General features: G+C 38.9%; 1 protein-coding gene across 3 annotated transcripts in view; it reads right to left on the bottom strand.

The window, feature by feature from the left end:
• Positions 1-15,540, bottom strand: part of fancm (FA complementation group M) — a 77,956-nt gene that overhangs the window by 13,239 nt on the left and 49,177 nt on the right. For all 3 annotated transcript variants that reach the window (XM_061968267.2, XM_061968265.2, XM_061968266.2), the window contains exons 14-15: positions 4,184-5,606; positions 2,591-2,679 (exon numbers count right to left, since the gene is read on the bottom strand). In XM_061968267.2, coding sequence (XP_061824251.2) covers positions 2,591-2,679; positions 4,184-5,606 — 1,512 coding nt within the window. The remainder of the gene's footprint in view (positions 1-2,590; positions 2,680-4,183; positions 5,607-15,540) is intronic.

Genomic DNA, 15,540 nt, shown 5'->3' with positions numbered 1-15,540 from the left:
AACCTGATTACCCGGTATGTGTTTGTGTGTATATAATACTATTTATGTCTCAAAAAAAATTAAAGCACATTCAAATCTAGTAAGGAGGAAAGAGAGTGATGCCCTCAGCACAGAGCGATGGGAGAGAGGTGTATGGTCAGAGAGTGTGTGTGTGTGTGTGTGTGTGTGTGTGTGTGTGTTTTGTCTTGTCTCATACTAACAGTGGTACTATTGTATTGTTAGTGTACAGGAGTTTTTCTTGTTTTTGTTTGTATGGTATTGTTATTGTATTATATTGTTTATGTTAAATGTGGAATGAGTGAGAGGGGTTGGGATATTATAAGCATCTGCTTCATCCAACCCCTTTTCAAGCCTTGCACAAATGTCTCTGCAATCATATAAAAAAAATGTGTTGTTGTACTGTGCAGGTTTGAAATAAATACTTCAATTCAATTCAAATCGCGATTTGTATTTATTCAGATTCAGAATTTTTGAGAATCGATTTAAAAAAAAAAGATCTTTTTTTTTTTTTTTTTTAAGAATAGTTATTTGAATTAAAACATTAAACAACTTTTATTGATATTAATACATATACTGTAGCTTTTATACAGTTTTTGTATTCCTTTTTTTAGTATTGTATTTAATAAGTATTGCATTTGTATGCCTTCACAATTGCTTTGTAAATTTCTATCTTAAGTATTGTTGGGATTGGGTGGGAGTTGCTCTATTTTCTTGTATTAGATTAAGTAACATTGTGTAATTTTTGTAACGACAATTTTGAAAATATATTTTTAATGAGATAATTTTAGTATAACGTCAGCAGCCAAGAAAATATTTTGTAACCTGCAACATTATAATTTATATACCACTTAATATAGTACTAGAATCGTGTTGAATCGAGAATCGATTCTGAATGGCATCGTCAACCCAAGAATCGAAATCGAATCGTGAGGTGCCTAAAGATATGATAATAGATGTGGTGTTGGAGTTGCCCAACTGTTTTATGGCCTGGGACAGGTTAGCGAGCTCGGGGTCAGCTAACCTAGTCTCACGAGATCTAGCTTCTCTTGAAATGTCCTTATTGAGAATGGCCTTGCGAGTTTATCTCCAACCTAATTAACGTTTTGCTCTCCTTAGGCCATTGTGGCTTAAAAAAGCGAGTACATATCAGATTTCTCTGCTAGCCGGGTATGGCTCTGGTGCTGTTTGTCTTACCACTTCTGGATACTCAGGCCATGTCCACACGAAAACACATATCCAGGGTTAAAACGATCTCCATCCACACAAGTGTGGTTTCAAAACTGTCTATGTCTACACACAAACGCATACACCTGCTGTCATGCACATTTTGTCCAATCAGAAGCCTGGAAAAGCAGCAACAGCTGACTTGGTGGCATTCCACCTTTGTTATTATAATGTTTATTTTGATATATTAGACGTACAATGACATGTGCATTATCTTTAAAAACAGCCTGCACTTAAACACAGAGCCCTGGGAACATTCTGAATCTTTTTTGTTAGCGTTTAAAGCGCGCGCGCATGCCTGTGCTGCTTTTAACATGTTTAATCAGCAACATGGTGAAATATTACATGCTAAGTGAAGTGTACATTATTTCTAAAATCAGCACGCACTAACGAGCCAGCCAAACAAACCCTTTTGCATGTTTAAGTGCCTAAAGCGCATGGACCTGTGTGTGCTGCTGCAAAACTCTTGTGGAATTTTAAAGCATTTAATGTTCGATACATGTGCAATGAAGTGTATATTGTTTTAACATCAGTACACACTAACAAGGAGGACGCTATATCATGTTCTTTTTTAGTTGCTCGTCTCTTTTTGTGCCAGCTCGATCTACACAAATGGAAGCAACATATGTAAGTTAACTTCCTAGTCTATCGTTAAATAAGGACTAAAAACATGAGCTAATGTTGCATCTTTTTTATGACACAAAGCAAAAAGTCTTGCTTGTCAAAGTTGTTCCATCAGGTGAAGGTTCGACAGCAATCATAACCAAAACAGCTGACTGTCATTGTTGCAAAGTCCATTTTGATGTGTCTCTTTTTATTAATGTTGAGTGAAAGTGGATATGCACATTTACGTTCAAACGTACAGTAAATCATCTTATAGTGAGTTTAAAGGCAGCAAGGCAGTGCTATTGAGCTTTAGAAATGACAGCACACGACCGTGACGTCATAAGATGAGGACAAGTCTCCGTTTGAGCAGTGTGCACGCATACGCTGAGTGGAGAGTTTTGGAAACTCTACACTTAGGCCAAAGTCTGCGTTTTTTAAGGACAAAAGTATGTGTTTGCGTGTGAACAAGAGGTCTAAACGCAGAGATTAGTATGTGTTTATTAAGTATCCCTGTTCGTGTGGACATGGCCTCACTTGTGAGTCTATATATATATATATATATATATATATATATATATATACGTACACACACACACACACACACACTACAATAACTACAATGATTGCATACCCCATACTGTACATATTGTATGTATACAATGACTACATAATGAGTTCAGCACTTATTTGCACATCCATTACTATAAAAACAAAGGCAATCAAGCTTGACTGAAGGTAGCATCTACGTGTGTTGTCTCACCGCCTTGGGAGAAGACAAAGGGTTGACCTTGTTCACATGTCTTCTCTTATGAATGATGACTTCATCATCGCTGTCGGTGTGGCATTCAGCTAAAACAGAAAAGCAAGTAGTTTAAACCCGACAATTACGCTTACACCAGTTTTTATGATTTATTTAAAATAATGAATATCAATTACGTATGTATTTTTTATCCATGCAAACACATTTGAAACAATATTATATTCTTTAAATTTTAAGACAAAAAAACGGCAACATTTAAATGGCAACATTTATCAGTTTTTGTTAAATAATGTCAATATAAGTAAAATAGTAACTGCAATAGTTTCATAATTTCATCAATCTCCTAAAATCAGTTCGGAAACTTTTTTTTGTAGTTTACGAGCTTGCCAACAACCTTTTTTCCCTAGTGTGTGTGAGTTACAGGGAGAAAATCTGACTCACTTGACTTTTAGCAAAAAAAATGTATATGTATATATTTATATATATATATATATATATATATATATATATATATATATATATATATACACATAAAAATATATATGTACATATACATATATGTGTATATATACTGTATATAGTGTCTTATAATCAGGTCAATATGGTATTAATACAGTGCAACCTCCATTTACGAACCCCTCGTTGTACAAACTTTTCAATTTGCGAGCCACAGCCCAATTGAAAATATGCTTTGGTGTACGAACCTTGTCTCAGTATACGAACGGTTCATCCACCCATTGTGTGCCCGACAGCATATCCATTGTGGGCGGGCTGATCGATCTCCGGTGCTTATTCAGTCAGCACAAAAGTGCTGTATCGTTAGCTACTGTGTTATTTTGTGTGCTTTTTAAGTGTTTTTAGCCTATTTTTTACAGTTTTTCTGGCTCAATATAAGTCTAAAGTCAGCAATGAACATGCAATGTTTAACTTTCAGGCATGCAATGGTTAACTTTCAGGCATGCAATGGTTAACTTTCAGGAAGTATCCGCAGCTTTGTTAACACTGGCAACCTCTGTCTCTTCCGGTGCACGCCAATACGTTCTACCGACAAAGTAAAGTGGATTTTATTTTTCTATTCCTAATCATAATAGCAGCCAGGCTGTTAAAGTTAAGGAGTATTGATTTGAAACTGTGAGTGCGCCACAGTGCTAGTGACAGTGTGTGTGTGTGTGTGTGTGTGTGCGTACGTCTGCGTGTGGGCAGGGCGGCTGCAAGAGTGGACAGTTTAGCTATTTCTTGTTTAGGCTTTGTTATTAAATATAAAGTTGATTCATCAGCCCCTTGTTATGTTTGTTTGATATACAGTACTGTATGGCGCTTTACAGTATGTTATGTTCAAAGTGTACAAACGTTTACTAAAATATAGACCTTTTGTCGAGGCTGGAACCAATTATTCATGTTTACATTGTTTTTTATGGAGAAATGTGCTTAAATATCAGAAGCAATTAAATCTATGTTCCACTGTAATGTTATTAAAATATATATTTTATTTAAAAAGGAATCTCCAAATAAAAGTGCGTGTAACTCTCTGCAGTTGAGCAAATACCCCCCCCGGATACTGTATGAGGAAATACAGGAAGTAACTTGGATCACCTGGATGAAGGTGGGAATGAGACGCTGTTGCACTCCGTGACTCATTCGCAGTGTCTTCTGGTCGGCTCCGTTTCAGACTACTGAGTGATAGGCGAAAAGCACGAGGACTGGTAAGCGCGGCCCCCGGAGACAGTAGCGTGCCCATCTTGGACGTCATCGGCAACGTCTTGTCTCTCTCCCTTCGCCCCCGGGGCATCTGAGATGTGGAGAACTCGGAGCATGAAGGTGCGGCGGGTCTGTGGAAGCCACCGCGGGGCGTGGATGAGTTAGCAGCTTCCTGCTTCTGAGGCGGCAGGACGTTGGTGTTTAATGAGGCGACAACAGCATCGCCTTCCTCCTCCGAGTCCTCCAGGGAATAGCCGAGGTCAAAATTGACGGCAAAGTCCAAGCTGGGCGACTCGACACTTTCCGAGCTACTCCTAATCGGCTTTGTTGATGAAATGTCTGTTGCGTTATAAAGTGGTTGATTCAACCTTACGTCACATTCCTCTAAGAGAGCATGCATCTTTTTCGTACTATTAGTGATGCCGTCCACGTTTGGGGAAGTCCTGGGCGTGTCGCCACTTTCGGGGGTAGGGATGTCCGGGATGGTCATCTGGAGGAAAGCTTCGTCGTCCCCAAACAGGTCCATGCTGTCGTCCATCAGTTCACAGTAAGCCAACTCCGGTTTGGCGTCCGCCTCTGTGACGTCATCCAAACAACTTGCTTTTTCAACACGCTCATGGATTGTAGCTTCTCCAACATCCTCCGTGAGGTCTTTCTGCCTGTGCATGATTCCCTCAGCCTTATTTGTCCCTTCGTCCTCAAAAACCTCATCCCACGTCGGACTGTCGCCGTCTCTGTCGACCGGCTCCTGATAAGGTCGATCCTTAACCACATCCGCCTCGTCATCACTCGCATCGTCATCCACATCCAAAGTAAAGCTGACCTGGAACGGCTGATGAGGATCGGGAATAAAAGGGGGCGTCCAATCGGCTATGATGGCGTCTAAATCTGCAAGAGGCGGCGGCGATCGGGACAGGAGCTCGGCCACGTTGGCCAGGATGACTTTCAGGCTCGCGTCTGATCCAGGGATGACAGAATACTTTGTTGGCGAAACCCATTTAGGAAGGTAGAACATGGCCTGAAGTTCAACATCTTCTTTGCTCTCTTTATCGATCAGTAGGGGAATATTGTTTGAATTCACTGCCAGATTGTCGATGACGGGCTCGTTGATGTGTGCCTGACGTGAACAAGCAACACTCGGCGTCAATTTATTCGATAAGGAATGGAATTCTTCCTCGTTGCGGCGTTCCACACTAGACACCGATCTGGCGACAGTTTCCGTGCAGGTGTTTGCACGTTTCTTTATCCTCTTTAAATGGCCTCCAGTACCAGCTTTATTTAGATAAGGAAGGAGCTCCTTCTCGTAAGCACAGTCCTCCTAAAGAGAAGTACATGAACATTGTGATTAACCTATGGACTTTTCAGCCTTTATCACTGGCTAGTTACACAGCAATATAACCAGGAAGTAGACTGAGTCAACATACAATATTACAGACCGATATTATTAAAAAGTGTTCCTTTACACAAGATGTTTGGATTACGTTGCCACTTCCGCCTTGTTATTGAAGCTCATTTCACATAGGTACCAGATATCACACACACACACACATACAAACACACACACACACACACACACACACACACACAAACACACACACACACGCAGTTGCTGCCAAAAATCTGTTATGCCGGCGAGCTACACGACCTGGAAGTGATTTGTCAGGAGTGGCACCCTGCCTGGGCTAGCAGGGCGCCATCAAACCAGAAACCAGAGGGAGGAAGCTGCCTGCCACGAGGAAAAGGGGGAATGAAAGGAAAGGTGGGCTGAGATAGGAGGGGTGTGGGTTGTACTCATGGAAAGTGTAATAAGACAAAAAGTGTTTGCAAATTTGCATGGAAACCTTCTGCACACCTGTTTTATCAACCAAACATTAGCTGCTAATAGTCAACCCAGCCTTACTTACTATTTGCAGTCCAATGAGTACTCAAAGGTAACCAAAATTTGAGGCACCTACTGTATGTGCGTGTTAGGGGTAGAGATGGGTACTTTTTCACATTGGTACCCGTTCCTGTGTATCTGGGACTCGATACTGGTACTCAACAGTCCCAATTGTCAGTACCTTGGTGTTAATAAATGTTAATTTATTTAATATTCCTAGTGAGCTGATAATGATAACTGTGTTGTCCAGTTGTTAGATCTTGATTACTTACACTTCTGAGTCTCATTCGGAAGAATTATATATAGAGTAGCCCTTCCATGCCGTTGCAATTCCACAACGTTAGACGGCTGTATTGTATAGACTACGGTGTGTTGCCGAGCCAGGACGTAGTCTTTACCACTGAGCTTTGAGTGTGTTCTTTATTCAAATAATTAATAGCTGTAATTGAACAAAACGTACACAGCATCCAATGTTGCAAACTACTTTGTGAAAAATGCATTTCAAGTACCTGTACACGGCACTTCATTACTACTTTACCTAAAGCAGCAAGCCTTATACTGAGTATTTACTGTATATATGCCATTATTAACAAGTCACCACTTCTTTCGGTTTTATGTATCCTGGGTGTGATTTTAGAATGAAGGACTAGCTGGTTAGACTGCCTTTTAAAATAGTTGGAACTTGATCCTTTAAGAAAGAAACCCAGTACTCTAAGCTTTTTGCATTTAAGTCTCTGTAGCTAGTGAATTCTCTTGCATTTAAATGTACCTGCAACATTATTGTGTAATACAGTTTTGCAGAATAAATTATCTCAAATCTACAAACTATGTTTCTCCCATACTTTTTTGTTACGGTTTGGCTTTTCTTAGGGTCTCTGTGATCAGTTTTTAGATGGTTGTAGTAGAACTGATATGCCAAAGACAATCTGCGATGTACTGTACAAAACCAAAAACCAGTGAAATTGGCATGTTGTGTTAATCGTAAATAAAAACAGAATACAATGATTTGCAAATCCTTTTCAACCTATATTCAATTGAATAGACTGCAAATAAAATATATTAACGTTCGAACTGGTGAACTTTGTTATTTTTTGCAAATATTAGCTCATTTGGAATTTGATGCCTGCAACATGTTTCAAAAAAGCTGGTACAAGTGGCAAAAAAGACAGAAAAAGTTGAGGAATGCTCATCAAACACTTATTTGGAACATCCCACAGGTGAACAGGCTAATTGGGAAGAGGTGTGTGCCATGATTGGGTATAAAAGCAGCTTCCATGAAATGCTCAGTCAGTCACAAACAAGGATGGGGCGAGGGTCACCACTTTGTGAACAAATGCGTGAGCATATTGTCCAAAAGTTTAAGAACATTTCTCAACGAGCTATTGCAAGGAATTTAGGGATTTCACCATCTACGGTCCGTAATATCATCAAAAGGTTAAAAGAATCTGAAGAAATCACTGCACGTAAGCGTAATAAACATTGAATGCCCGTGACCTTCGATCCCTCAGGCGGTACTGCATCAAAAACCGACATCAGTGTGTAAAGGATATCACCACATTGGCTCAGGAATACTTCAGAAAACCACTGTCAGTAATTACAGGTTGTCACTACATCTGTAAGTGCAAGTTAAAACTCTACTATGCAAAGCGATAGCCATTTATCAACAACACCCAGAAACGCCGCCGGTTTCGCTGGGCCCGAGCTCATCTAAGATGGACTGATGCAAAGTGGAAAAGTGTTCTGTGGTCTGATGAGTCCACATTTCAAATTGTTTTTGGAAACTGTGGACATTGTGTTCAAAAGCCAGCATCTGTGATGGTATGGGGGTGTATTAGTGCCCAAGGCATGGGTAACTTACACATCTGTGAAGGCGCCATTAATGCTGAAAGGTACATACAGGTTTTGGTGCAACATATGTTGCCATCCAAGCAACGTTATCATGGACGCCCCTACCTATTTCAGCAAGACAATGTCAAGCCACGTGTTACAACAGCGTAGCTTCATAGTAAAAGAGTGTGAGTACTAGACCGGCCTGCCTGTAATCCAGACCTGTCTCCCATTTCAAATGTGTGGCGCATTATGAAGCGTAAAATACGACAACGAAGACTGTTGAACAACTTAAGCTGTACATCAAGCAAGAATGGGAAATAATTCCACCTGAAAAGCTTAAAAAATTGGTCTCCTTAGTTCCCAAATGTCTACTGAGTGTTGTTAAAAAGAAATGCCATGTAACACAGTGGTACAAATACCCTTGTGCAGAGGTGTGGACTCGAGTCACATGACTTGGACTCGAGTCAGACTCGAGTCGTGAATTTGATGACTTTAGACTCGACTTGACAAAATGTAAAAAGACTTGCAACTCGACTTAGACTTTAACATCAATGACTTGTGACTTCACTTGGACTTGAGCCTTTTGAATTGACATGACTTGACATGACTTGCTACTTTCCCCAAAACCCAAAGATGAAAAAGTTATTCGGGAGCGCTCCGTATTTTTCATTGTGTACTTGTCTATCAGCGTTGCGTGTGTCAGCTGGTGTGGTCTCAGTACAACAGCCAATCAAATTAGATCTACTTTGTTTTCATCACACAGCATTCATCCAATCAAATTGCAGGACAACCAACGAAGAAGACATGTCCAAACCACACGCCAGTGAACAAAAAATGATACCTAAAATAATTTTGTTTGGGTATAAAAATTACGAGGTGGTCAACACAAAACGGTTTGCAGTATGCAACACATGCGGTTCGAAAATTACTGATGGAGAGGCAACAACGTCCAACTTCGTCCGGCATTTGAAGTTGCACAAAGAACGGTAAGTTTTGAATGTAAGATAACGTTTATTGGCTAAGTAACGTGACTTTTATTTGCTGTGTAGTTAAATCAGTGAGGCTGTAAACTCACTGCTAACGTTATAACGTTATTGCAAACACGGGAATCTGTTGCAGTTCACTACCTTATTCATACTTTTTGTTCAGTGATTTTTTTTAAGCAGGGTTACGTTAGTCAATATATCACACGTAACGTTAGACGGCGGTCAGCAGCACCGCGTATTTTAGCCACCTAAAAAAAGACAAAAATAGTCAAATAAAGGTCAGTTAAAATGTATACTATATTATGAATATGTGTATTGTTTTAGCTAGCTTTCTGACATACTGTTGGTTGTTTACCTCAGGGGTCCCCAACCACCGGGCCGCGGCCCGGTACTGGTCCGTGGATCGATTGGTATCGGGCCGCACAAGAAATAATTTTTTTTTATTTTCTTTTTTTAATTAAATCAACCTAAAAAACACAAGATACACTTACAAGTAGTGCACCAACCCAAAATAACTCTCTCCCCCCTTTTGTTCTGGGCATTGAACATGAAGACTCTTCCTTCACTGTTCCGAGTGGCCATGAGAGTCTTGGCAGTGCCTGCCTCCATTGCTCCAGTGGAGCGAGTTTTCAGCCATGGTGGCATCATACTACGCCCCCATCGTGCACAAATGACTGACAGACTCTTGGCTAATTTGGTCTTTTGCAAATGCAATGCAGCATAGGGCCCTGACATATAAAAAGTACAACTTTTTTGTTATGTTCACGTATATGTCATGTTTTTTCAATGTAAACACTTTTGTACAAATAAGTACATTTGCACTTTATTTTTCAATGTGTTTGTTCTGTAAAAGAATGAGTTAATGTTTAAAATGACTGGTTAATAGTGCTATTATAAAGTGCAATGTCAGCACAATTTTCTTTCCTGCAATTTAAAATGCACTTGTTTTAATAAATAAATACAGCGTTTGAAAAGCATACACAATCTGTGTTAATATATTAGTCTGTGGTTAAAAGGACTTGAAAGGACTCGAAACTGAAAATGCAGGACTTAGGACTTGACTTGAGACTTTCCAGTCTTGACTTTGGACTTGACTCGGGGCTTGCCTGTTTTGACTCGGGACTTGACTCGGACTTGAGGGCAAAGACTTGAGACTTACTTGTGACTTGCAAAACAATGACTTGGTCCCACCTCTGCCCTTGTGACAACTTTTATGCAATGTGTTGCTGCCGTTAAATTCTAAGTTAATGATTATTTGCAAAAAAAATATAAGTTTCTCAGTTCGAACATTAAATATCTTGTCTTTGCAGTCCATTAAATTGAACATAAGTTGAAAAGGATTTGCAAATCATTGTATTCTGTTTTTATTTACAAATTTCACAACGTGCCAACTTCACCGGCTTTGGGTTTTGTACATCGCACTAAGGTCATATCGCCCATTTCTAGCCGACGTTGTTACGGATTGACGTATCTGATGGCCGGAGGCCATTGTTGCTTTTTCACTACATAATATGTCAAAATCAAATCCAATAAAAAGTGCGTCTAGTGTATGGTGCCAATTTAACAAACGTCAAATAACCGTCTCTCAAAGGGAGAAGAGAACGGCTGGTATTTTAAATAGAAAGTTAAGTCATGCAGAACAATGATTGGAATGTCCAGCCTCCAGCATCTTACCACAACAAACTTTTAAAGCTCCTCCCATCAGAGCTACAGTTTAATCGACTTTTTCCACACGAAAACACAGAGGAAAACAAGTTTCTCTTTAAGAATGAGCAACCTTTTCTAACACCAACCATTTACAGTTGAACACATATTGGATGTGTAGTGGAGCACACCTTTACTGTTGAAGTTGTGCCGTTTTATAAGACTTCTTAAATAATTCAAGTTGACATGATTTAGGTCTGATCGCCTATTCTCACCACTTGCATGTTTTGTGTACTGCAACACTCCATACTGTCAACTATAGACATCTCAAAACGTTTTGTTCCACACCTTCCTCCAACGCCTCAATTAGTATTTCAACACTAGTCAACAAGGGCAAACACTTCCCAAGATTGAGTGAGGTCTGTCACGCAACACATCAAAAGCATTCATTTGCTTCTCTCCAACTGACGTGAGCTCATGCTATGGCACGCAACAAAAAGAAAAGTATTGTTTTTATTGGTAAAGTTGAATCACTGAATAAACTCTCTTTATTCACAACACATTTGAGGATATCATCCGATTTTAACTATTTTCTATGTCAAAAGTTAATTTTTGTTGTCAATTTTGCCATCTCCTGCTCCCCTCATACCAGTAATGCATCTAGGTCATCACAGCGCGACCCAGATCTAGCTTCCTGGATTTATGTAATAGTTCTGAGAAGGATTACATAATCCCAGGCGAGAAGGCCCCGTGTGTTTGCCTTGCCTTGATTTTGTCCGCTTTTTCTCATTACAAAGACTAAAAAGACAGCAAACTATGGAAAACACAGCATGTGGGCTTCTTGGCTCAGCCAGACAGAAAATGTCTTTAACTGAGAGGGGAAAACAGCCTCTGGAGGTTTTGGGGAAAATGAGGTTAGAGTATCTGCGTCACTGGGGCTTAAAGGGAAAAATAAAGTTGGTGTTTTTTTTATTTCCACATTGATAAGAGCAATAGGTCAGAGGGTCTCTGCAATTTCATGTTATGCTTACAAAAGTAGTACACACAGGTGTGTGGAAAGCAAAATCATACTCACTAGGATTTTGCACGCTTTGTCAGAAAGTTGCAGCAAAAGTTGGAATGTTTTGCAGCCGGTTTTTGGTCAATCTTGTGATTTTATGATTTCTGTAATCAATGTTTTAAGTGTTCCTTGTAGCCTCAACCTTAAAAAGTGCAGTATTTCAACAAAAATTGGAAACAAACACTGTATTGATGTTTTACAATTTGTTTACCACAGAGACTTCAAAGTTAAACACTAAACGGCAGTAAACAGCAGTTTCTCAAAACTTGTTGTCAAATTATTATACTGTTTACCTATAACTAGTGTTCTGAATAACAGCAAGAACTAGTAACGAGTAATCTAATGATTATTTTTATTTACGCTACAATGCCATTACCGATACGTAGATGTAGTTTTATGTCAACATGAAGGTTTTTCAGAAGCACAGCAAGTTCAATGCAGGAAATATCTTTTTACTAGTGAAAGCAACAACCAGCACCGCACTAAAATGAACTTGATATCAAGTAGAAGGATGCTACATCACAAAGCAAACAACACACACTAATACACACACTACTACTACTACCACGACATGGGAATAGGGATGGGAATTGATAAGATTTTCCAGAGTCCGATTCCACTTTGAATTCCGCTTAACGGTTCGGTTCTTTATCGATTCTCATTTAGATTAAAGGATAGCAATCAAGTTGATTAGCATCAACTTTGCTTAGTTTACAAAAAACATGATTATACAAACACAAGAATGAGGTCCCACAGCCACGATGTGATGTTTTCAAAATAACTATATTGTGAATGTGAGTGAGAATGGTTGTCTGTCTATCTTTGTTGGCCCTGCAATGAGGTGGCAACTTGTCTAGGATAAACCCTGCCTTAGGCTCAAGTGCAGGGATGGATGGATGGATATAATATAATAATAAAACAAATATTCTATGGTAGTGATAAACTAAATACAACCTCAATTATTCTGTGACAAATGACAATTACATATAAATATACAGCAACATGTTTAACATTTTTCAAATAGAAATTAAGTTTTTGTTTTAAAAATGTATAAACCGTATATATGCTAAATATAACTATGTCAGCTAAAGACAAATACATGCAAGTCAAGTAGAACTGTACACTGTGCAATTTTTCAACTGTCAATTATGAAAATGTATCATTATTTTTAGGGAATCATACGCAATATTTCTGACTAATCACTGTGTATCCAGCTGTGGAGGACACCTCTTAGACAGGAATGAGGCGTGCAAACTGCCAGTCAGACGCCGCCTTATCATGTGACATTCTTTTCACATTTACAGTTAATAATAGCATGTTTTAACATCCCGGGCTCGGGATCTTTCTGTGTGGAGTTTGCATGTTCTCCCCGTGACTGTGTGGGTTCCCTCCGGGTACTCCGGCTTCCTCCCACCTCCAAAGACAAGCACCTGGGGATAGGTTGATTGGCAACACTAAATTGGCCCTAGTGTGTGAATGTGAGTGTGAATCTGTGTTGGCCCTGCGATGAGTTGGCGACTTGTCCAGGGTGTACCCCGCCTTCCGCCCGAATGCAGCTGAGATAGGCTTCAGCACCCCCCGCGACCCCAAAAAAAGGGACAAGCGGTACAAAATGGATGGATGTTTTAACATGATTGGCAATGTTAGTTTGTTAGTTACCTGCAGTATTAACAGCAGACAACGTGCTGACATTGCGGCTGCCGCTTGTGGTAATTCACTTCGGTCTTGGGGGGGATCGAAAACACGTCATTTATTCAATGTTATCACATGCTGTGTCTGCTAATGTTCTGGTAGTGTTTTCTCAATTTGATGTAATATCCATTTTGCAAATATTGCAAGTTGCCCTGTTGTCTTCCTTTCTCATTAATAAGTCTAACGTCTGTGCTGCTGATAACACCATGCATAGTGATGTCATACAGGCATCGATAAGGGAATCGTTAACAAAACTGCCAAATGATTCCCAGGGATCAAAACCCTGGGGGGCTGGTTCTCAACAAGAACTGGTTTTCGATTCCCATCCCTATGTGGGAATAATAAAACAACAAATCAATTATTGAAGTGAAAAGCTTGCAATCCTACAACAGCCATTGAAGCACATTTAATCTCTTTAATAACCAGAGATAACACAATCCAGTGAAACAATTCAACAGTACAAGAGCTAATAATCACAGCTGAGCTAAGGCTCCTCTCTGTTTCAATCACTGATGTCACACGTCACTTGGCAACAGACGGGTCATGGGAGCCTTATAAAAGGCACACACTCGCACACTCTGCTTTCATGAAACGTCTTTCAACTGCATATGCCAGAATTTTTTTGTATGTTTTTTAGTAAAGCAAGAATTACTTCCCCTAGTAATTAATTTACATTTATTAAATAGTAATTATGTTACTAATTCAATTATTATTTGGCAAAGTATGCAGTAACTATAATTAATTATAGTACAACCCATTTAATTACTTTGTAAAAGTAAGTTTTAAACACTGTTGATAGCTAACAATAGCAATGCATAATTATAATGATAAAAATAACCACCAAAGGCATGCTTATTGTCCACTGTCTGTTCGGTCATCCACAAGTTGCAGACATTCTATGTGTATGGTTTGTGTTTGTCCATATTAAACATTAATTTATGTTCCAACACATTTAAAGAGCATTTGTGAACTGTTGAGAATTGTTTTTGTTGGTAAATCAGTTGATGAGAGATTATCATCACACTTCAACATTCCTGTCATGCAATTTCTGCCTCTTTGCTTTCAAATAAAGATATGTGCTTATTTGTTTTGCCCTGTATAAATAAAGGTTAAATAAATGTATAAATACTTTATTTATAAAAAAAAATTCTCAACAAAAAAGGACAAATATAACCTTAGAGAAAAATGTAACTTAAAACATGCATATGCACGTACAACACTTAAAACCTTTAGTATATCAGTATGTGGAATTAAATTATGGAATGGATTAAGCAAACAAATCAAACAAAGCACTAATTTTAATCACTTTAAGGAACTGTTCAAACTACAATTGCTTACAAAGTACAAGGAATGATTATGACAAACGTAATAAAGTTATTGAAACTTATATATAATTAATCTCCTTATGTGAATCATAATATCTGACTTAACTCTTTATCTAAAGAACTGTTGTATTCAGAATGAATTGATGTAAATTATGTACAACAGAAGACCAGGAAGTGAGCATGAGTTAGTACTGGAATTGCTATGATGTAGAAAAGGGGTGGGATTAAATAAGCTCTGCTTCTTCCTATTCCTTTTCGGACATGTTGTAAAGAAACATGATAAGTCTATCCTTACCTATCCTATGTGATGTATCATACTGAAATGGTATACCTTTTCGAAATAAACTTCAACCAACCAACATGTACACAAAAACAAGTACCAATAGATAAGAAACGTTGGTCCTGCATAATAGGTTCCCTGTATATAAGAAGTGTACCTAAGTATGCTATACAGTTGTCATGTACCGTATTTTTCGGAGTATAAGTCGCTCCTGAGTATAAGTCGCACACCCGGCCAAACTATGAAAAAAACTGCGACTTATAGTCCGGAAAATACGGTAAACAAACATGAGCAAATCATCCTATATGATACAGGTGCTCCATGGAGTCACTGTTTCATTTGTTACCACATCATTGTGGACTAACCTCATTTGCTAATTTTCCAGTTGAAATGGGTCAAAGTCGGATGCTCGAGTGAAAGCCAAAGAAAACTAGACATGGCGCAGTTTCTGGCCATCACAATTAGGGACATCCGATTATATCGGACTGCCGATATCATCGGGCGATAAATGCTTTAAAATGTAATATCGGAAATTATTGGTATCGGTTTCAAATTT

Source organism: Nerophis lumbriciformis, linkage group LG08, assembly GCF_033978685.3.
Source record: "Nerophis lumbriciformis linkage group LG08, RoL_Nlum_v2.1, whole genome shotgun sequence".
Taxonomy (NCBI): Eukaryota; Metazoa; Chordata; class Actinopteri; order Syngnathiformes; family Syngnathidae; genus Nerophis; species Nerophis lumbriciformis.
Note: the sequence above shows the minus strand (reverse complement) of the source record. Positions and strands in the feature narration are given on the sequence as shown.